General features: G+C 35.4%; 1 protein-coding gene across 2 annotated transcripts in view; it reads left to right on the top strand.

The window, feature by feature from the left end:
• The window catches only part of gripap1 (GRIP1 associated protein 1), a 97,824-nt gene extending 78,648 nt beyond the window's left edge, over nucleotides 1-19,176 (top strand). For both annotated transcript variants that reach the window (XM_056464034.1, XM_056464033.1), the window contains 2 exons: nucleotides 9,461-9,630; nucleotides 16,072-19,176. In XM_056464034.1, coding sequence (XP_056320009.1) covers nucleotides 9,461-9,630; nucleotides 16,072-16,131 — 230 coding nt within the window. In that variant the 3' untranslated portion in view covers nucleotides 16,132-19,176. The remainder of the gene's footprint in view (nucleotides 1-9,460; nucleotides 9,631-16,071) is intronic.
• The last annotated feature ends 3,412 nt before the right edge of the window (nucleotides 19,177-22,588 follow it).

Genomic DNA, 22,588 nt, shown 5'->3' with positions numbered 1-22,588 from the left:
GGGAATGTTTGGGATGAGTAATCCATTTTTGTCAGGGTCTAAGTCTGTTCACTGTTCATATTTGTACATACACGTGCCTACAGACATATTTTGCCAATGAAGCAAAATTAAATAAAAATATTGCTGGTCACAGTTTGACACAGATGAGTTGATGCCAAACAAGCGCTGTTGCTGATTCCGTCCGTTCTGGATCTGCATCATAAACACTTCTGTTTATTTGCACAATTGGAGAAAGAAACCACAACACAAAACTTTCTGAAATGTGCGCAGCTTTGGAAACAAGCCGGCCAAAAGTCGGAGCATCAGGATTTTCTCTCCATCATAGCGCGCTCCGGCACTGCTCACAAACACAACAAATAGGCTATAGTTGTGATTATTTAGTGTACAACCACAAACCAACCTTTTTCCATTTGGAAAATTACAGTTATTAATTATTCTTATAAAATAACCATTTTTAATCTACGAATCAAAAAAATCCCATGATTTTCTTTATTTTTGCATAATGATAACCCCGCACCAAACATTTTATAGCTTATAAAACATGTATGCAAATTTATGTAATATTACATGTAAACAGCAAAATTGTCATATGCTATAGTAGCCTATACTCCACAAAAAGTCAACATAAAAAGGATTCAGTCAGTGTTTTCATTTTGTTATCTATATTTGTCATTTAAGTGAAAAATGTCAAGGGCAGGACTATTTATTTTATTATTTTTATTTTGTTTATTTTTGCTGTTGGAAATGCTGCAGGTGTGTGAAGAAATAAATCAGTATTTTAAAATGCAATATTTAATGTGTCAGACACAAAATAGTTTTTTTAAATTATTTACTAAATAATAATTTAATATTAGTCTGACCAGTTAAAGATTAATATTCGTTTAAAGAGTGGTGGCTGTTGGTTGGCAAAATTAACCGAAATGAGCATCCCTATATATATATATATATATATATATATATATATATATATATATATATATATATATATATATATATATATATATATATATATATATATATATATATATATATATATATATATATATATATATATATATATATATATATATATATATATATATATATATATATACTGTATATATATATATATATATACTGTATATATATATATATATATACTGTATATATATATATATATATATATATATATATATATATATATATATATATATATAGGGTCTTTTTGTTTTTGTTTAAATCCATTTTAAGGTCAAAATTGTTAGCCTCCTTAGGCATTTTTTTTCTATTGTCTACAGAACAAACCATCGTTATAAAATAACTTGCCTTATTGCCCTAACTTACTTAGTAAACCTAATTACCCTAGTTGAGCCTTTAAATGTCACTTTAAGCTGTATAGAAGTGTCTTGGAAAAAAAATATCTAGTCGAATATTATTTACTGTCATCATGGCAAAGATAAAATAAATCAGTTATTAGAAATGAGTTATTAAAATTATTATGTTTAGAAATGTTGGAAAAAAAATTCTCTACGTTAAACAGAAATTGGGGGGAAAAATAAACAGGTGGCTAATAATTTAGGGGGGCTAATAATTCTGACTTCAACTGTATATGTATACATGACCAGTTATTATTGATGCAAAATCACCAATAATGATTCAAAAATTATCAGTGCAGAAACTTTTTTAACTTTTAGCTTTTCTTTAAGCTTTTTAACTTCTAGAAACTTAAGTATCATAAAAACTGGGATGCATTTTACTTGTAGGATTCTTTTAAGCATTTTTTAAATTACAGTATAAATAAAGTGCATCCTTGCTGAGCATAATTGACTACTTTTAAAACATTAACAACACTAAGTCATAGCACTGCTATATTCAAAGCTGTGATTGTTCACCTTGTACAGCATTCATTTTATCCTTCTTTATTAAGCTGTCAAGGTTAATTAACTTATAGTCCAGATAAAGAGCAACGAGTGCACTTTGCACCTTGTGGTGTTTGCTGTCAGGCTTCAGGAGAAAAGAAAATGTCACTCATGGCCTTCAACGCCATGCATTCAAAGGTTGAACAGGCCTCTGGGAGGTAAAGTTAACATCTCAATTAGCCACGTTGCGTCACGTTCTACTTCATTTTCATGGCTTAGGGCTGTAGTACCAGTTCGTTACAGCCAGCAATGTCCGTGTGCTGTGCTAATATTGAACATGAGAACAGCTCTTCTGTTAGCCACACATAGATCTACTCTTGCTCCAATCTAATAAGGTTAAAGAGGCGTGAGATTGCTAGTGCTTAGCTTGACATACTATGATGTAACAATGCATTAAGCTCCTCAGCTAACTGTGACATGGCCTGTCATGAGAACAAGTCACAGTCGTTTGAGTGACTTAATGTTTTAAAAATCCAGGTAGTGTGCATCAGTTAATATGAGTATTACTGTTCCTGAAACGCATCAGAGCTGAGTTAGTGGCAGCTATGACCAGGAAAATTAGATTTTAAAATTTTTATGCTATTTTTGCTTAAGTTTTCCCCCCCCACTCTTAAAATATAATAATATTCATTCATTCATTTTCTTTTCGGCTTAGTTCCATTATTAATCCGGGGTCGCCAACTGCCAACGGTGAATGCCCTTCCAGCCACAACCCATCACTGGGAAAAATATTGTAATAATATAAATATAATATTTAATTTGGTGCATTAAAATGATTTACAATATTATTATTTATTATTATTTTTTTTAAGAAATATAATTTAATTTAGCATTACTAGCTTATATCAACTAATCTATTCTGTTATTAATGTTTTGCAATAGTTTGTATTTTCTGTTTAGATTTTTTTTGTAATGTTTCATTTTTACTTACTTTAACCAAGACTTTTCAGTTTCCAAACTTCTTCAATATTTTTGTCTTGTGCTTTGTAAAAGAAAGGAATTCATATTCGCTTGTTAAGGATTGCGTCATGTGAAGTGGCTTCCGAGTCCAAATCGCATCACAAACTATGGAGAAACTCAACTAATGGTAATAATAAACCTTCACAAATCAATGTAATACTTTTGAAAAGCACGAAATCACGGACCTGGTACCGGGTATGCTTAAACAAGCTGCGAACGTCATTTTTTGAGTGTACCTATACATATAATACAAGCAATAAGATAAAAACTCATACTAGGGCATTTTTACCCCAATATCCTAACGTTTTGAGGCAAATACAGTTTAAATCAGAATTATTACCCCTGAATTATTAGCCCCCCGTTTATTTTTTCCCCAATTTCTGTTTAATTAGAGAAGATTTTTTTTCAACACATTTCTAAACATAATAGTTTTAATAACTCATTTCTAAAAACTGATTTATTTTATCTTTGCCATGATGACAGTAAATAATATTTTATTTGATATTTTGAGACGCTTCTATACAGCTTAACATTACATTTAAAGGCTTAATTAGGTTAACTAGGCAGGTTAGGATAATTAGGCAAGTTATTGTATAACGATGGTTTGTTCTGTAGACTATCGAAAAAATATATAGCTTTTAGGGGCTAATAATTTTGACCTTAAAATGGTGTTTAAAAATTAAAAAAAACCTGCTTTCATTCTAACTGAAATAAACAAATAAGACTTTCTCCAGAGGAAGAAATATTATCAGACATACTGTAAAAATTTCCTTGCTCTGTTAAACATAATTTGGGACATATTTAAAAAAGAAAAAAAAAATTCAATGGAGGGCTAATAATTCTGATTTCAATTGTAGCTACATATTGTCGGATTTAAGATGCAATTATGAATGTGATTACTTGCATAGCATTAAATTGCTCAAAACCAATCAATTTTATTAATTATTAATCATCAAAAATGACTTGCAAATGAGGACAAGTAATAAAAAATATTTTAGTTTTATTAAAATCTATTTAAAAGATAAATCTCAGTATATTTCGTAGGCTTTAAGATGCCATTATGATTGTGTTTATCTTGCATCAATGTTTGTTACCAATCAATTTTATTGAATAATAATCATCAAAATCGACTTGCAAATGAGGACACGTTATAAACATTATTTTAGTTTAATCAAATATATATACCATTATATATATTTTTCACATTATTCAGTTTACCTTAGCTAAGATAACATGGTATTGGAAACGAAATTGAAACACCCCCAGGAAGTGGCCTATTTCCCATGTGCTCCATCATCTGACCGCAGGTGTAAGAGGTTATTTGACAGCCCTGTTTAGGGACACACTACTGAGCTGACCTTGAGTGTCTGCACTCAACCAGATGAAGTGAAAACCGAGAAAGAAGCAGCCCGATCGAACTTATTGCTTTTGCCCTTGACACGCAGAGGCCGGCCAGCTCGATTCCCTGTTCTGCCTCAGAGGAAAAAACTCCACTAAACTCTCTGACAGTTCACCAGAAACCTGACAACATCTAAGTAGCCAGCCTTTAAGGAGGCATCCTATTGAGCAGCTTAGATTCTCGCTCGCTTCCGTTAATCATCAATTAAGCAACATCTTTCATTTTTTAACACGCCAGCTTGTCCAGTTACAACCCCACACTGTTGTCCCCTGCTTACGGTCATTTCCGTGGTTGTGTGTTACTGTCACGAACTTTGTTGACAGACCTTGTCAGGCTATCTTTAATTTGACTCCATCCAGACTGTCAATCGCTCTGCTTTAGCCAGGGTTTCAATTTCTTGCATGCTCCTATTGGAAATCCTAGAAATCCTGTAAAATTAATGACCAGGTTTTTTTTTTACTTCTGGAAAACGCTTGGACAACAATTTTTATGGAAAAATAAGTTTGTCTTGAAAAATTATTATTGTCATTATAAGTCTTGGACATGTTACTTAAAGTAGTTAGTTAAAGTTACTAGTACTTCTCACAAATAGTTACTGAGTTAGTAGCTAAATTACATCATTATAATAATAAGTTATTACTAGGGAAAGTAACTGTTTTGTTACTTTTTAAAACTGTATGTTGGGACAATGTGAGAGAGATCTATCAAATTTAATATTGTAATGCAAATATTAACACTTCTATAGTGAAATTGTGTTTTTAGCCAATCAAAATCAGTTATGTGATTGTCCCACCCCTATACACACGTGCTAATCATCATCAGTTATGTGCCCCTCTTCCACTCAACACACAGCAGAGCAGGTCTATTCCAGACATTGAAACTCAGGGAAATTTTTACATTTTTTTTTTCCTCCATGTCTTGGGTTATCAGGAATTTTGGTTTGTTGCTTTAAGTTTTACTTTCCTTTTATCACAATGTCCTTTTTCTATACCCCATTTTTAAATATTTCTATGTTATGATATTTTTGCTATTGCTATTATATCCTGTTTTTATTGTTAGTCTGTTTTTAGCTTATTTTTATAAAAAAAAAAATATATATATATTTATTGTTATTTTCATTGTCAAAGTCAGCTTTAGACTGTTGGAATTGGTGCATTATCATCCTGATACACGGCACTGCCTTCAGGATACAATGTTTAAACCATTAGGAGTACATGGTCCTCAAATAGTTTGGTAGTTCTTGGCAGTGATGTGCCCATCTAGGGCCTAGGGCAGGGGTCACCAATCTCGGTCCTGGAGGGCCGGTGTCCCTGCAGGGTTTAGCTCCAACTTGCCTCAACACACCTGCCTGCATGTTTAAACTATACCTAGTAAGACCTTGATTAGCTTGTTCAGGTGTGTTTGATTAGGGTTGGAGCTCAAATTCAATTCAATTCAATTCAATTCACCTTTATTTGTATAGCGCTTATACAATGTAGATTGTGTCAAAGCAGCTTCACATAAAAGGTCACAGTAAATAGGAACTGTGTAGTTCAGTTTGTAGTGTTTAAGTTCAGTTCAGTTGAGCTCAGTTCAGTGTGGTTTAATAATCACTACTGAGAGTCCAAATACTGAAGAGCAAATCCATCGATGCGCAGCTCTACAGATCCTGAACCATGCAAGCCAGTGGCGACAGCGGAGAGGGAAAAAAAACTTCACTAAAGGCGGAAGTGAAGAAAAAAAACCTTGAGAGAAACCAGACTCAGTTGGGCACGACCATTTTAATTTCTCCGCTGGCCAAACGTCTTGTGCAGAGCTGCAGTCTCAGTGGCGGAGGCTGGAAGCTGGCCTCAGCGAAGACTCGCCTGTCTCTGGAGCGTCATAGGAAACAGTCTCATGTTCTCCACTCTTCCATGACCATCGCAGTAGTTGTTCAGGATTCGGCCAGGTCCAGGATATGGAAACCTTGGGATCATCTCGTCGTTGGTCTTGGATCGAATCAGTGACTCTGCATAGTCTGAGGGCCTCGGGAAGAGTATCCCCAGGTGGAAATGGAGAATAAAGAAAATAATTAGCGTAGCTGATGTTCACAGTGTATATCAGCAAGATGCATAACCTGTGTGGAAGCCCCCTAAGTGGTGCACTAAGTGTATGCTTTACTGAACAGATAGGTCTTTAATCTAGTTTTGAATTGGGAGAGTGTGTCTGAGCCTCGGACGTTATCAGGAAGGCTATTCCAGAGTTTAGGAGCTATAAATGAGAAGGCTCGACCTCCTTTACTCGACTTTGCTATTCTAGGTACTACCAGAAGCCCTGAGTTTTGAGATCTTAAAGAGCGAGTTGGATTGTAGCGAGACAGAAGATTGGTTAGATAAACAGGAGCTAGATTATTTAAAGCTTTATATGTAAGAAGCAATATTTTAAATTCAATACGAAACTCAAATCTGCAGGACACCGGCCCTCCAGGAACAAGTTTGGTGACCCCTGACCTAGGGCCTAGGGAATGACATGATATTGCAGCCCAAACAATCCCTGATCAAACCCACCCACCTCACCCCCCTCCCCAAGATTCAATCTGGGCTAGCAACAGCCTGGTTGATACACTTCTTTGGGGCTTCTCCACACTGTAACTCTCCTGGATATAGTAAAGACAGTGAAAGTGGACTCATTAGAGAATAATACATGTTTCACATTGTCCACAGCCCAAGATTTTCACTGCTGGCACCATTGAAAACAACGTTTGGCATTGAAGCGACCAAAAATTTGGCTAAAGCAACCTGGCCATGTATATTGACCCTGTGGAGCTCCTGCCGAACAGTTTTGGTGTAGAAAATGATATAGAAAATGTATATTTTCTATAGGATGCTTTATAATATGTGTGCATAGACAGTAGTTTAGTCTGTACTGAAGTCAAATCTGGAGCTAATCTAACAAAATAACTTACAATAACAGTCCAAAAACCAGTAGCTTAAATTTATATGTTAGGGAAAAATATTAAATAACTTTTTCAAAATAGCAAAAATCAAGAGAAACCAAAAAATATACAATTTTTGTTGAAATGTTTGCCATATTTAGCATGACTTTAAATGTATTATCTTTCCATTTCTAAACATGTTTGGTGACTAAATTATTATTTTAATAAATATATTTGTTTAATAAATCTGTTTTGTTCAAATGCACCAATATATATTACCCATATTCACTGAGAAATGGATAAAAATATTCATTTTCAAAATGGGGTGTACTCAATTATGCTGAGCACTGTATATTGGATAATAGATTCAGCTAAAACTAACTTATAAATAAAATAACTTATTTTGTATTTATATTTAACTTCTAAATAAAATAACTTATTTTGTGTCTTTTGGTGCCTTGGAACAACCTGAGGGTGAGTAAATGATACAGTTTTTTTTCTCATGAACTGTCTTTGTAAGGCTTTGAATCTGTGATCCTTTTTTTTTTTTACTTAAACTTTGCTTAAAGGGCACCTATGGTAAAAAAATCTACTTTTCAAGCTGTTTGGACAGACATATGTGCATGTATGGTGTATAGACTGTCATATTGGGGTGATATAAGCACACCCAGTGCTTTTTTTTTTTTTTTTCAATTTAACAACATAAAAAACGGTGGACCAATTGGAGCGGTTTTCAAATCGACCGCTACTTGACGTAGGAGAGTGGTCCCCCCGCCCACCAATATTGATTGACAGGCGCGTCATCATATCCTCAGTTTGTTGATTCACGTCCGCCATTTTCAGCGTGAGTCGAAGCAATATCACTAAAGGAACACCCTAGCTCTATTTTTAGATGCAAGGCTCATTGGGCTCAACACAAGAGCAATATTCTCCACATTATTGCTCTAACCAAAATTATTGGTTGTATCTTTAGGTAGGTTTGCAAACATGTGTACTTCTCATTGAGTCTACCTTATACTTCAGCCGTTTGCATTTCTCGCGATCCCAGAAGCTCCCTGTGATCTTAACTAGCATGCGTTTTAGAATTCTAAACATAGGTTTCTATCAGGGTACACTCAAGTCGACGGCTGGGCGCCGCAGACCGCTGCAGAAACCTGTTTAGAATTTAAAAATGCATGGCGCGACGATTCGGGACACTTCATGCTTCTGGTGCGCCACAGAGAGTGTCTGGTGTGCCGTGTCGCAGCTTCGAGTGGCGCATCCGGTGCCTCAAAGTTAATTCAGTGTGCGTGGTTATTAGTTTCTTTGTACAAGCTCAGCACTTCAAACTAGCACACAGTTGGCTGTAAAACTGTACAAAGACACAAATGATTTTGTACTCTCTGCTTGGTCTGTGTCAGAGTCGTACATGTACGACTGAATGGTGATCCTCTCTCTCCTTCTCCGTCATGGCCCCGCCCCCTTGTTACGTTGGCGGGAAGCCGAAACTAATTTACATGTGAAGCAACACACCCATAAATCAGCGAACTGTGGACACGGCCCCAACATGACACTTTTTAACACATTATAATAAAAAAATCTGAATTGTGTTTTAAACTGAACCTAAACTGGCACACTCAGAAGAACCATAAAATTAATATTAAATCATAAAAAAAGAGGTAAACTATGTTCCCTTTAAGTTGTGACTATATGCAATACTGTTTCAATTGCATTTGAGAAAATCTCAATAGCCATTCATGATCACCGTTAAGTCATATCACCTATTAAAAGTGAATCTTTTACAAAATCACAGTGTTTCCTGTAGTCTCTGGACCGGCTGCATCCCAGACAGTCATTTTAACGACTTCTAAAAGATGAATAACTGTTTGACCTTCTATAATTAGCCATAGAAACATTTACGATCAAGATTTTCAGTAGTACTACATCACACTTTCAGCATACATTAATACCATTTGTTGTTTGTGTTTGCCATCTGATAGGGTGTTTAAAACATGACGTCAGATTTAACAAGCAGACAGACTCTCTTGCAGCTCTTGTGAATGTAGAACGGTGTTTATTTGGCAACTTTAAGATGTGTGTGTGGCTTTCGTCAAACCTGCGGATGATTGCACTCGAGGTGCTCGTAATGTTGTGGCGTGAAGCGAACTGCTTTCCTCCAAACGCAAGCACTCTGTATTCACTCAGCAGACACTAATGGCCCCCAGATACACATGGATTTATTCATAGATGTTGAGAGGGAAAACGGGGTTAAAAACCACAAGCTGGATTGATTGAATGTTTGCATCTTTCTGTTTTTTTTTTATATCTCAGATGTGTCAGGAGGTGGTGGATTGGCTCATGGTGCTCAGCCTGACCGTGGAGGTCTGAGTTCTGTGCTGAGGGACTTGGTGAAACCCGGAGATGAGAATCTGCGCGAGATGAACAAAAAGCTGCAGAACATGCTGGAGGAGCAACTGACAAAGAACATGCACCTACAGAAGGTAAAGAGAGAGAGATGAACCGCTATATATGGTTGAAGTCAGAATTATTAGCCCCTGTATATTTTTCCCCTAATTTCTGTTTAAAGGAAAGATTTTTTTCAACACATTTTTTAAATATTATAATTTTAATAACTCCTTTCTAATAACTGATTTCTTTTATCTTTGCCATGATGACAGTACATAATATTTTACTAGATATTTTTCAAGATACTCAGCTTAAAGTGACATATAAAAGCGTAACAATTAGGTAAATTAGGCAAGTTATTGTATAACAGTGGTTTGTTTTGTAAAAAAACAAAAAATTGATTAAGGCGGGTAAAAATGTTTACCTTAAAATGTTTTTAAAAAAATTAAAAACTTTATTTTATTAAGCTTTTATTTTAGCCTAAATAAAACAACTTAGACTTTCTACAGAAGAAAAAATATTATAGGAGTTACTGTGAAAAATTCCTTGCACTGGCAAACATCATTTGGGAAATATTTGAAAAAGAATTAAAAAAAAATTACAGGAGGGATTATTAATTTAATAATTTTAACTTCAACTGTGTAGTATAGTATTATATGACTGTAAAGTCATTTTTGGTTGGCTATGAAAGCTTGTTTTCAAAGGCGATTATTTGGATCACATGGAGTCTGTGCACACAGAAGACTGAGTTAATATCAGCATAATTTGAACATCATAACAAAAATAACAACAGCTCTATTTCACCGGTTTTGCCTTTTGACAGTGTATTTTAGCTGACAAGTTTTTCTTTTTTTTTCTTTCTTTCTTTCTTTCTTTCTTTCTTTCTTTCTTTCTTTCTTTCAGAAATAAATATCTATTTAAAAAATTTCTTTAATTAGCCCAAGCTAATATACATATAAAGCATCCATTAAATATTCAATTTAATTAAAATGATCCACAAAAATCCATTTTATTTTCTGTTTTTTTTTTTTTTTTTTTTACGCTTTTGTTATAAATTTTATAATTTCCTATTGTATAATTTTTTACAATTTGTTCTTTTTTTCATTCTTTTTTTTATATCGTTTAGTTTTTGTTTTTGTTTGGGCTTTGTCTTGTTTGTTGGATTTGGTTTTGATTTGAGTTGTCAATTTTATAGTGTCTTGTTTGATCGTTTTCTTCACATATTCTCTGATATATAAGGATTGCATTTTAAAAATATTTGTATTTTTTTATTTGTTTTGAAAAAGCATAAGGATTTGTCTAGTTTATGGTTTGTTTAATTTGTATTATGCATTTTGTAATTTCAATTTTTTAAATATATATTTACTTATTTTTTTCTTTGGTTTTGGGGTTTTGATGGTTCTGTTCTGATGTTTTCTTTACTTTTCTTTTTGCAAAAACAAAACAATTGATTTTTTTTTTTCTCAGGCGAGTCATCTTGACTCCTAGTAATAGCCAAGTTTCATGACATACTATTGATTGAGGGGAAAAAAACTTGAATTTGATGCTTTTTTTTAAAAGTAAAGAGCCGATTCGTGTTGAGCAATGACTCATTCAGGTGAGAAGAGGTGAACTGACCACAAGATTTCCACCTGCAAGGAGAGAAGTGGCTGCAGTCACTCAGAAAGTGTGATCATGTGTTTGTACTGTGTCTGTGTGTGTGCATGCGTGTGTGATGGTGTGTGTGGGTGGCTTACTGTCATACGGGCCTGAGACTCCACTGAGAGGTCTTATTCATCAGCAAGTGAAGAGGATGGTGGGCGTGTTGTTAATGCTAAAATGTTTCTCGGAGCAGGAATAGAAAGTGCACGTCAGGCAGCCTGCGGGGCGATGCGTTTGATGGGATCACACCATCACACAGATTGACTAATGACAATTAACCTCTCACACCCCTCCTGATATTTTCAGAGCCACGCATTGCTAATGGGAGGTTTGTTCCTGCAGTGAAGCCATGTGTTCATTTGTTTAAATTGCATGCATTATGTATTGCCTATAACATAAGAGCTCATGTGCATGAATAGAATACTTAGGATGAGTAAAGATAATTATAATAAATGTTTAAATGTTTTCATATACAGTTGACGTTAGTTAATAGTTAACGTTCTGGCATGTAACTTTTAAAGCTGAATAACTGACTTCAACATTGCTTTTCAGATAAACAAGAATGTTCACTTTGCATGTTTCTTTAATATCTGCAAACGTTTTATGATATTTTTATGCTTTAGAAGAGTAAAAAGCGTACATAAAACACCTATAATGTACAATGTCCCTTCATTGTGGAAAAAAAGAGCTAAAGTACATGAAACAAACATGAATATAAAACTAATCTGGTTAAAATTCATGCATTTATGCTATATCCAATGTGCTTATTTATAGCTGAATATCTAAAAATGTGTTCAATATTACATAACCATTTAGTAACGCCTGTCTTTGTATAATCCAGTGATTTAAATACAAATAGGTGCTTGGTTCCATTTGAATGTCTTCCTCAGTTGACGTGGACGCAAACCAAAAGACGTTCCTGTAAAATGAATAATTCCAGCATCAGTGGAAAAACAGCAGCTTCACGTTATATAAGTCTGGAGTTAAAAACAAAAGACTCGCAACACTAATGCATTATGAATTTGATTGGACGAGCCACGTTCTGCCACTTCGCATCCGTTACATTCTTTATTAATGCCTCGATATGTGACGTTTGGTGCTCTGTTTTTGTGAATGCGAATAAAATCCTTGCTGTGGGGGCGTTCGAGCCCTAGTGAGGCCTGGAAACAGTCTGGATCTTGGCGGAGAGCATCTTGTGCGAGTGTGTGTTGGTGCCCATAGGGAGTTGTAGGTTACAAAAACACCCTGCCATAACCTTGGCAGAGACAAACGATGCAAACTAAGACCAAGATGGAGTGACGATCCCTCTGCAAAACTAGTCCATGACTAAGAAAAAGAAGGTTTGCATTGCGGGAAACTTTCTGAATTGGTTCACAGACATCTTGAGATGCTTAGGAAGGGTCAATTCTGCTCTAGCATTGTATGTTATGTTTGCAGTGAGTACATTGACATGGACACCAATACTCAGATTTTAATATGTTTAAGACTATACTCAAATTATCCAACAATCCATCAACACATTTATAAAAGTTGGTTGAAATGCAGTTATAGTCAACAGAATGTGGAATGCAAGTTACTATCAAAGTAAAATGTTAACTATAATATTTCTTACTGCTAATTTTGGCAGAGCAGGCTTTCAGTGGACAAGCTGTAACTACAGACCAAAATGTCCGGCTGATGTGGACTTGCAGCATCTCTCTCTCTTATCCACCAAGCTTATGAATATTTACTGGCAGTTGGGTCCGCCAGCCCAGAAACAAACAGCCCACTTAATATTTGATGGCTTTTTTTGCTTTAGAGTGAGCACACAGTGCATGCAGCGTTGCCTCTGCTGTGTGCGTTTGTGAGAGAATGAGAGTATAATACTGTGTGTGATTGCAGCCGAACTCAGGCCTGACTGCCTAATAGCTCTTTCTTACTTTTCAGCTCTAAATTCCAAGTTTTTGGAGAGATATTCTGGGTTGCTTTCAAGCGACTGTTTAAAGCCTCGCAGGAGGGCAACGGTGTAAATAAACATTTACTGTGTTCAACTACCACACAGGCACTGTTACAATGATGTATTTTGATCGTCTGGATCACAAGTAGATGAGGGAGACACATTCACATTTACACCTGGAGTTTTAAAGTCCACATGAACCAGAAGCTGTATTTTTTCTTTCGTATTGTGAAGCAGTTCCTAGAGAGACAGAATATTAAAAGAGAAAACAGTGGGCATGGCTTGTTTTTATTACTGCTAGCTGATTGCATGTAGTAAGGAAGGCATTTCATTAAAAAAAATAGGGAAATTGTTTTAGAAGTTATTACAACCTAACAGACCCCTCCTCCTCATCATTTCTGTTTGTTGTCAAAACTGACAGTTGGGGGTGTGGTTAAGTATGTTAGCCACGCCCAATACCTCATACAGACATACAGAATTTGGCTCAAAACAAACAGCAAGTGCATTTTCAGGTTTTATTTTAGATGCACAGATGAATTGTTCGCCACAAAACAACTAGCAATGTGAGCTTAATATGGTTCAGTTTTGATTTCACTTGTACTTTTAATGTTTTAGTCGTTTGTTTACTTCCCTGAATTTTTGCTTTTTTTTTTTTTTTTTGAGGGAAGAGGCTATGGATGGGTGTATCTAAAGTCTTTCAATGTAATTTGTGAAATAAGCTTGGTCTTTCGCATAGATCAATGACATGTCTCCTAAAGTTTAAGGATTCGGTCAGTTGGTGTAGAGTAGGTGATATTAAATGGCTGTTTGATTGCATTTGATCATGAGGGTTACTTTAAGAAAGCAATCTGGTTGACCATGTTTTCAACTACCTCTGGAAAAGGCCAAAAGTTGACAAGCTCAACTTTCAGATCCAGTTTTCGATTGCATGTAGCCGTGTTCACTTATGATCTTATCAGGGGAAAAATTAATACCCTGTGCAAATAGGGCCACAGTTTAAACAGGGTTTTTCAAACAAAATCAGGCCAAAATGAGGCTCAAGAAGTTCAAATTGGGTTGTCAGATGGAACTTTTTATGGGGAAAAACTCTTATGTAATTTGGATTAGATGATCAGTATATTACATATATTATATTACATTTGAAAAGACTCATAATCATATTGCAGTTACATTGTTTTGGCTCGCATGATTATATATTTATACAATGAAGGCATTTTTTCTTATTTATTTTGTCTTTTACATTTATTTCCTATTTAAAAGTACTATTGTGTCGATTTAGAATATTCACAATATAGAACAGCCTTGTAAGTGTGAAAAAAATCCAATCAATGCTTCTGAATTAGGGGATTTGGTAATAAATGTGGTGATGAAGTTACTAAATACTGGTCATTTTAGCTGTGATCCAGAATGAATCATATCCAGTGACCCTAAATGATTATTACATCTGGAAGTCTTGACAAAAATATTTAAAACCTAGAAGTCTTGTGATGTAGTCAATAAATGATTGCCAATTCTGTAATCTACCCATTGCTTTTTCCATGTTTCTATAAACATTGCTGTTAGTAAATACCACTAACACACATACACACCATTTCAACATGTATAGTAGTGATTGGTTGGTCTTGAACGAATCTTTATGTGATTCAAGAATGATGAGTTCTCTCAGGGAGTGATTCGTTGATTCGCGCATGCCCACATTTGTGCGAGTGGAGGAGAAGATTAGTTCATTTTTCGAGTTCTCTGTCAGGTTTGAGTTGTTCATTCATCATGTGAAAGACAGAAGCCAATCATGTGCATTTATAGCCGGAAAAAAGATTTGATCCTTTAGTCTCTCGAGTCCTCGTTTGAGTCGTTGGTTTATCATGTGAAAGACAGAAGCCAACCAACAACTCAAAAACCTGAAGACTCAAAAGGTGAACTTATCATGGGTTTTTCCAGCTCAGACTGTATGCATTGGTTAAGCTTATATCGGACTGTTCGTGTCAGGTAAACAAACAACTCTAATTTGAAGACATGCCAGAAGAGGTGAGCAGAGCTAATCATAGACAAAAGACCAGGTAAACAATGAAGGATTATTTTCTTGTTCGTACTAGCATCGCATTTTACAGTAGTATTCTAGTGATGACTTATTTGTAGTCTGATCAACAATCAAGGGTTAATTGTAGATGTGTTTGTTAGCATAACATTTTAATTATATTTTGACAAGTTGAAAAAAATGACTCAGAAGAAAGATTTGTTCATCTTAATGAACAAGACTCAACGGTCCAAGTAAAATAATCCGAACTTCCCATCACTCATGTATACAAGGATTTTTAAGCCTCTTTGTTTATGAGAACACAGAAAGTATCGTCATACACCACAGCTGCGTCCAAAATTCCATACTTTCATACTATATAGTACACCAAAAACTGTATGCGAGCTGAGTACTGTGTCCCAATATTCGAAAAAAAGTATGTGAGAAGTACCTTCATGACCTACTACTTCTGGTGAGATTCCAAAGTTCGCATCCGATGGACGCAACAATATCCCTTGATGCCATGCAAGACAATTTACGAATGGGAGTGAAGTGGGTAGGTCATGTGACAATGACTAATGGGCGGATCTAGTATGTCCGAGTTCCTTTCATACTACTCACTTTCATACTATATAGCAGTGTTTCCCAACCTTGTTCTTAGAGGCACACCTACAGTACATATTTTGGATGTCTTCTTTATCTGGTCCATTCATTTCAGGTTTTGGAGTCTCTTCTAATGTTCTCATAAGTTGATTCAGGTGTGTTTGATTAGGCAGAGGTGTTTGATTAGGGAGAGGTTTCTAATGATCGTGTAGTAAATTCAGTGATCAAATGTAGTACCCATTGAGTAGTAGGTGATATTGGAAGCAGCCCATGTTTAAGTCCTAATATATTGATTGTTAATTGTCATTCTTAAATTATCATAATTTTTGTTTTTATTTGCAGGATCTGGAAGTTTTGTCCCAGGAGATTGTGCGTTTGAGTAAAGACACCACCCCTGCGTAAAACTCCAAAACCACAGGCTAAAACTGGACTGGATTTCAGTACACCTCTCTTTCTCTTTCTCTCATCTCTTCACGGCTACCAGGAGGAAAACTGCACTCATCTCTTACAAAAGACCTGCAGAGATCTCTGACATACGGGGAGCACAGAGGGTCAAAAAACAGTCCATCTGTGATTTTTGCATACTACTGAATGTAACGTAACACTTTAAATGTTTTGTTTGTCAGGTAAGAACTGGTAGAAAAAGAAAAAGAGTCTGTCGAGCAAACCCCTGGCTGCTTGACGTCTGTGAACTGTGCATTTGGGATGGTGATCTGGCCTCGGCGGGTCAGGATCACTTCACCACCACTAATTCAGGAAAGCGTATGTGTGATGTTGGCGTCCTCAAAACTGCTATCACTGTTGTATTGCCTGTTTTGTATATTCGATCTGCTAGAGACACTTATTTTGGGTGTGTGAATGTGTGGGGGTAAGAGCGGATCTTGTATTTATTTGTGCCAGAAATCCAAATATCATCATGTCTGCCGTACATCTCTACAGTATGCTGCTTCTATTTGAATGAAAACAGAATCGTTTATTTAAAAAAAAGAGATTAGTTTAAGAAAGAAATGGGGCGTGCATTTGATTGCTGCGATAATTCTACATTTTTGGGCGAGGGTCGCAAAATGTTCAAGTGGCAGTTCCCTTGACTCTTCTTGTTAAGCAGTAATTTCTCCACAGCTTAACAACTCAATTCGACACCGCTCTGTCTGTCTCGCTGTTGGGGAACGGACCAATTTCTCACAGCAGCCCTTGATTCCTGCTCGACTCCCATGAGAAGCTAAACGCCTGTTTTAGTGTCTAACAGCATTTTAGGGCTATTTTGTGTCAATGCCCTTGTCGTTTTTTTGTGAATGTTATGACATGATTCTGCTTTTATTCAGTGCTTTCTGGACATTTTAAAAAATTCTGGTACATAGAATTGTTTTATTTGATTAATCGTGGCATCTTGTGACTGATATTTTGCTATCAGTCTTCAGGCTCACTTTCTCTTCTTTTCCTGTGTAACTGCTTGCACTGATGATGATAAGAGCTATCAAGTCTTGATTTATCCAACCGTTTACCAATATAAATGTTCATGTTTTGGTGTGAACTTTCCCTTTAATATGATGGGAATGAAAACCCGTTTTTAGTTGAATCAAGTAAACGTTTCTAGTCGTCTCTACTTGCATCAATCAAATGAACTTAATGTTTTAAGTTAAACTTAAAAAAAATTGTTGATTCAACAAAAAAATTGAAGGCAACAAGCCAAATAAAACTAAAAATGTAAAGGTGTCTAATAGACATGCAAACATAGGCTAAATTTGAGCTGTCAATGAACATCTATTAGACATCTAAGAAAAGCCTAAAGCTAGACTAGACATCAAATACAAAAACAATGTAATAAAAAAATTAACGACTACATATGTGATGTCTGTCTAACCTGTATTTGATGACTAGTCTAGTTTTGGTCAATTCTTAGATGTCTTATTAGATTTTCACTGACAGCGCAAATTTAGTCTTGCTTTAGCCAAGCCATCTCTGTTTAGATGTCTATTAGACGTCTAAACACAGTTAAACCTTGTGTAACTTAAAAAAAAAATTAAGGCAACTCAACCCTGCAACCATTTTTTTAAAAAGAAGTTTAAAAGACGTCTAAACATAGACGGCTATGTTAAAACAAGGCTAAATTTGAGCTGTCTGTGAACATTTAATAGACATCTAAGAAAAGCCCAAAACTAGACTAGTCATCAAATACAAAAAAATAAAATAAAATAAAAAATTAACGACTACTAACTGTCTAATCTGTATTAGATGACTACTTTAGTTTTGGTCTATTCTTAGATGTCTATTAGTTTTTCACTGACAGCCCAAATTTAGCCTTGCTTTAGCCAAGCCATCTAAGTTTAGACGTCTGTTAGACATCTAAACACAAAATTGATTAGTGGTAAATTTTGCAGATTACCAATATACTACAGATCTTAGTCAAAGGAGATGCAAATGAACTGATGAAATGTCAAATTAAAGGAATAGTTCACTCAAAACATGAAAATGTACTCACTATTTACTCAAGTGGTTCTAATCCTTTTTGAGTTTCTTTATTCTGGTGAACACTTTATAAGATAATTTATGAACAGCTGAAAGGCTGTAACCATTGACATCCATAGTACGGTAGGAAAAACATACAAAAAAACAAACAATACAATGAAAGTTAGTGGTTACAGGTTTCCAACATTTTTCAAAATATCTTTTTTTGTTTGACAAAAAAGAATCTCGTAAACTTTTAATTAATAAATGATGACAGAATTTCCATTTTAGGGTGAACTATCCCTTTAAATGTGGCTTTTTTTGCTACTTAAGGACCATATTAGATGCAATGAATCTTGACCAAACCAATATAAGATGATTATTTGTTTAGTACAGGTATTGAAAGTTTTAGTGACATAAGATTATATGTTTAGCATCCACCTTATCCATCAACGGTTCTGTATTGATTTAGATGTAAATCTGTATATTTACTTACTGTATATTTTTTGATTTGTGGTATGTGGACGATTACCTTTGCTTTAAGCTTTATTACGAGAACGGTTCTTGGGTGTTGCGTTTGTGCATGGTGCGTTAAATGCCTGTCCAATCCCTTCCTCTGGCTTCTGAAGGTAATCCTGACGAAATTCATTTTTTAATCATCCACAAGTGGGAAAATGCTAATCTTTAATTTTCATTTTTGAGGAAACTGACATATCAGCATTCACTTGGACCATTCTGCACAAAAGGATGATGGATGTTTGCCTTTGAAGCTCCAGAGTTCTTATTATTTTTGCCTTTGTACTCGTCTAATCTAATCTGCCAAACGAGCTCTTCTTTAATTAGGAATCATCAGCTAATCATCACTAATTACATGTAAGCAGATTCTATTAATAATGTCCGGTCTCCCACTACGTCTGTACGGCTAATATTTATTCATGTGCATTTCATGGTCAAGTTGGGACTTTCATAACTTGCAGTGATAATAAAGAATGGCTGGAAACACCAATGTGTAAGTGTTATTCTGATGTACGTTTGATTGAACTGACAGATGTTTTTAATTGTGTGCTTCTTTGTTATCAGCGCAGGTGTTCCTGGGAATTGAACTGGTGGCATTGCTGGTGAGGTGCTGCAGCAGTTGAGCTAGAGGACAATCAGACAGGTTTTTCTTTCTTGAAATATGTTTTATTTAAGACACATGCATTACATTGGTAATTAGTAGATTACAAATTTTAACCACAAAAACTCAAGTCTATATAAATATTTTTATGTTGGTTTTATTTATGTTAAAATCAGGTTTTCACCAAATTTTTAAAGTGATGAAGTTCATTCATTCATTTTCTTTTTGGATTCGTCCCTTTATTAATCAGGGGTCGACACAGCGGAATGAACCGCCATCTTATCCAGTCAATGTTTTACGCAGCGGACGCCTTTCTAACTGTAACCCAACACTGGGAAACACCCTTACACGCCCATTCACACACATACACTATGGCCAATTTAACTTATTTAATTCACCTGTAGCGCATGTCTTTGGACTGTGGGGGAAACCGGAGCACCCTGAGGAAACCCACGGGGAGAATCCGTGACCTCCTTGCTGTGAGGCGATCGTGCTACCCATTGCGCCACTGTGACGTCCAATTATTTAAATTATATGAACTAAATACTTTTACTTCATATTTTTAGTCAGTTTAATAGATATAATTTGAGATGACTAGAAAAATGTACTTGATTCAACTAAACATTTCAGGTAACAAGAACTTATTTACAGTGTAGTCCAAAAAAAACTAAAAAAAAACATATACCTAGGTTACCCCTTTTTCCAGATTTAATAAGTCTTTTGTGTCTCCAGAATGTTTCTGTAAAGTTTGAGCTCAAAACACCCATCAGATTTTAATTATACCTTTCATAAGTTTCTATTTTATGGCTCTGAGCAGCAGGTAGCGGTTTCCACATGCCTGTCAGTGTGCCTTAATCTCCTCCCTCGGCTGCTTCAGACCACAGACAGACATGAAGGTAGGAGATCTTAAGTAACGTTTGTGAGAAATACTACAGTAAGAACTTTACTAATGAGTATTTGATGCAGTTGTTGTAGAGTTGCAACGATGAGTCATAATGTCATTACAAAGTTCAAGCACGCACACACAGCAAATGTGACAGGATATAGGTTCATCTCCACTGCTGTATGGATATCTGTTATGTTAATATACAAAATAAACCTGATTTAACGTCCACAAACCGGGGTTGAAGCGTCTTCTTTTATAATTGTTCTCACACGCGGCTGTGCTGATGAGGTAAATCTGAAGTAAATCGCTGTAATTCATTACACACGTGCACTGTTTTAAAACATTTTAAACTTGTAAAACTTACTCTTGATCACGTTTGATGATGATTGATGATCTTAGCTAACTGAACAGACCTTTAATTCACGGTTGCTTTCTTGCACGTCCTATCTTGTTGATATAATTATACGCGTTACTTCGGAGACATGTTTAATACACAGCTGTCAATCAATTCGGTGGGCGGGGAGACTGTACTACGTCAAGTTGCGGTTGGTCTCAAAACCGCTCCAATTGGTCCACCGTTTTTGTTGTTAAATATGAAAAAAAAAGGACTGGGTGTGTTTATTTCACCCCAATATGACGGTCTATACACTATACCTGTACATATGTCTGTCCAAACAGCTTGAAAAGTTGATTTTTCACCATAGGTGCCCTTTAATATAACTTTTGCTTTTTTAGCTGTTGAGCTACAGAAAAACGCAAACTGAAATGTTGTGAATGAATCAAATAAAAAAAAAAAGATAAATAAATACAATCACTTGATGGATAGCGGACATCAGCAAGCAAATTAAGGCAAAGAGTATTTTTTTTTTTGTATGTTATAAACGGCATTGTTCACATTTGTAAGACATTTATTCATTATAAAGTGTACAAAATATATATTAATACAATTAATTTAAATGTAATAAATGATAGTATTAATTCAATTATATAATGAATAATAATAATAATTTAGGAAGCTACATTGCCAACTTTACAGTAGGGTATATTTACCTCTTGCCCACCATCAAATTTAGTTTTTGGCCCTTCATAAGAAAAAGTTTGGGCACCCCCTTGTATATAGTGAAGAGTGAGAAGTCCAACAAATTTGCATCCCATTGACTGTCATAAACAACGAAAATGTAAATTTATTTGTACTATTTTGTGTTTATTTCCACAGAACAAAGTCCTACAAGTTGAAACAAGTGCTGGTTCCTCTTCAGGTCAGTGGTCTAAACACACAATCACACCTCGTTTTGTGTTTGCCTAATCCACTCATTAATCTCTCCTCTGAGCACTCGCAGTGTTTACCGCACTGTCAACGATGCCTGTAAGAAGCGCACAAACAAATGACATGAATCATTGAGCAGCGTTTAATTGGAGCCATTCAAATTCTGTTGTCACCTTTGTCTTTGTCGCCGTTCAGTGCCTGTGATCTCTAATCAACACTACACGCTAAAGGGCTCCTCTGTTCGGCTTCTCTGCTCCGTTTCATCCTGTAATGACCAAAGCCCTCATTAAATAGACCATTTGGATCTCGTTGAGAAGACGTGAAGGGTTTTAAAATTGGGTTTATTATATACTCGCCGTTTACTGAGGTGTGGGGTCACATTGTTGCCATGCTAGAGCCACCAAAGTTAATGGTTGTGAATATTTATCATCTGTCAGAAAATGGAAACCAATGTCTGCGTAAGAGGAAAAGTTGAAAATTGATCACTATTTAGATCATTTATTTTTCTCGTATGTGACAAAAGCAAAAGCAACATCATTTTTGGGGATTTTGGACACTCTATTTTAAGGCATTTGCTTGTTAAATCGTGACATATAGACTATTGTTTTTGGTTTCAAGCCGATACTCATTTGAATTGAGAATATAGTTAGTTTATGACCACTTATAATCTTATCACCAGTGATGGGAATAACAGCGCTATAAATAATCGGCGTTACTAAATGGCGGTACTTTTTTTTTCAGTAATACGTAATCAAATGAATTTCCCCGTTACAACGTCATTACCGTTAATGACAATAAAAGGCGTGTTATTATAATTGAGAACTGTGAAGCAGTTTTCATGCGAGCAGCGTCTCTTTCAGCCATAGGAATTCTGTTTCTCTGGGCTGAGTGTGTTTGTGTTCGTGGCTGGGGCGGGACACATAATTAGGGCCAGCCGGAATCTGTGGATGTTTTTGCTATTTCTGTGGAGAATTTTGGTAAAAATCTGCGGATTTCTGAGGAATTATCAAAACTTAAACCCTAATATGTGAAATAAAAAATATCTTTTAACTTGTATTTAGTGTTTAAAAAGCAAATCCAATTAGATTCACTTTATTTGCAAGTCTCTCATATAATATCTCTACTAAAAGACAAAAAATATCAC

The sequence above is a fragment of the Danio aesculapii genome, chromosome 8 (assembly GCF_903798145.1).
Source record: "Danio aesculapii chromosome 8, fDanAes4.1, whole genome shotgun sequence".
Classification (NCBI taxonomy): domain Eukaryota; kingdom Metazoa; phylum Chordata; class Actinopteri; order Cypriniformes; family Danionidae; genus Danio; species Danio aesculapii.
The sequence above is the reverse complement of the archived record's forward strand: the minus strand, read 5'-3'. Positions and strand labels throughout refer to the sequence as shown.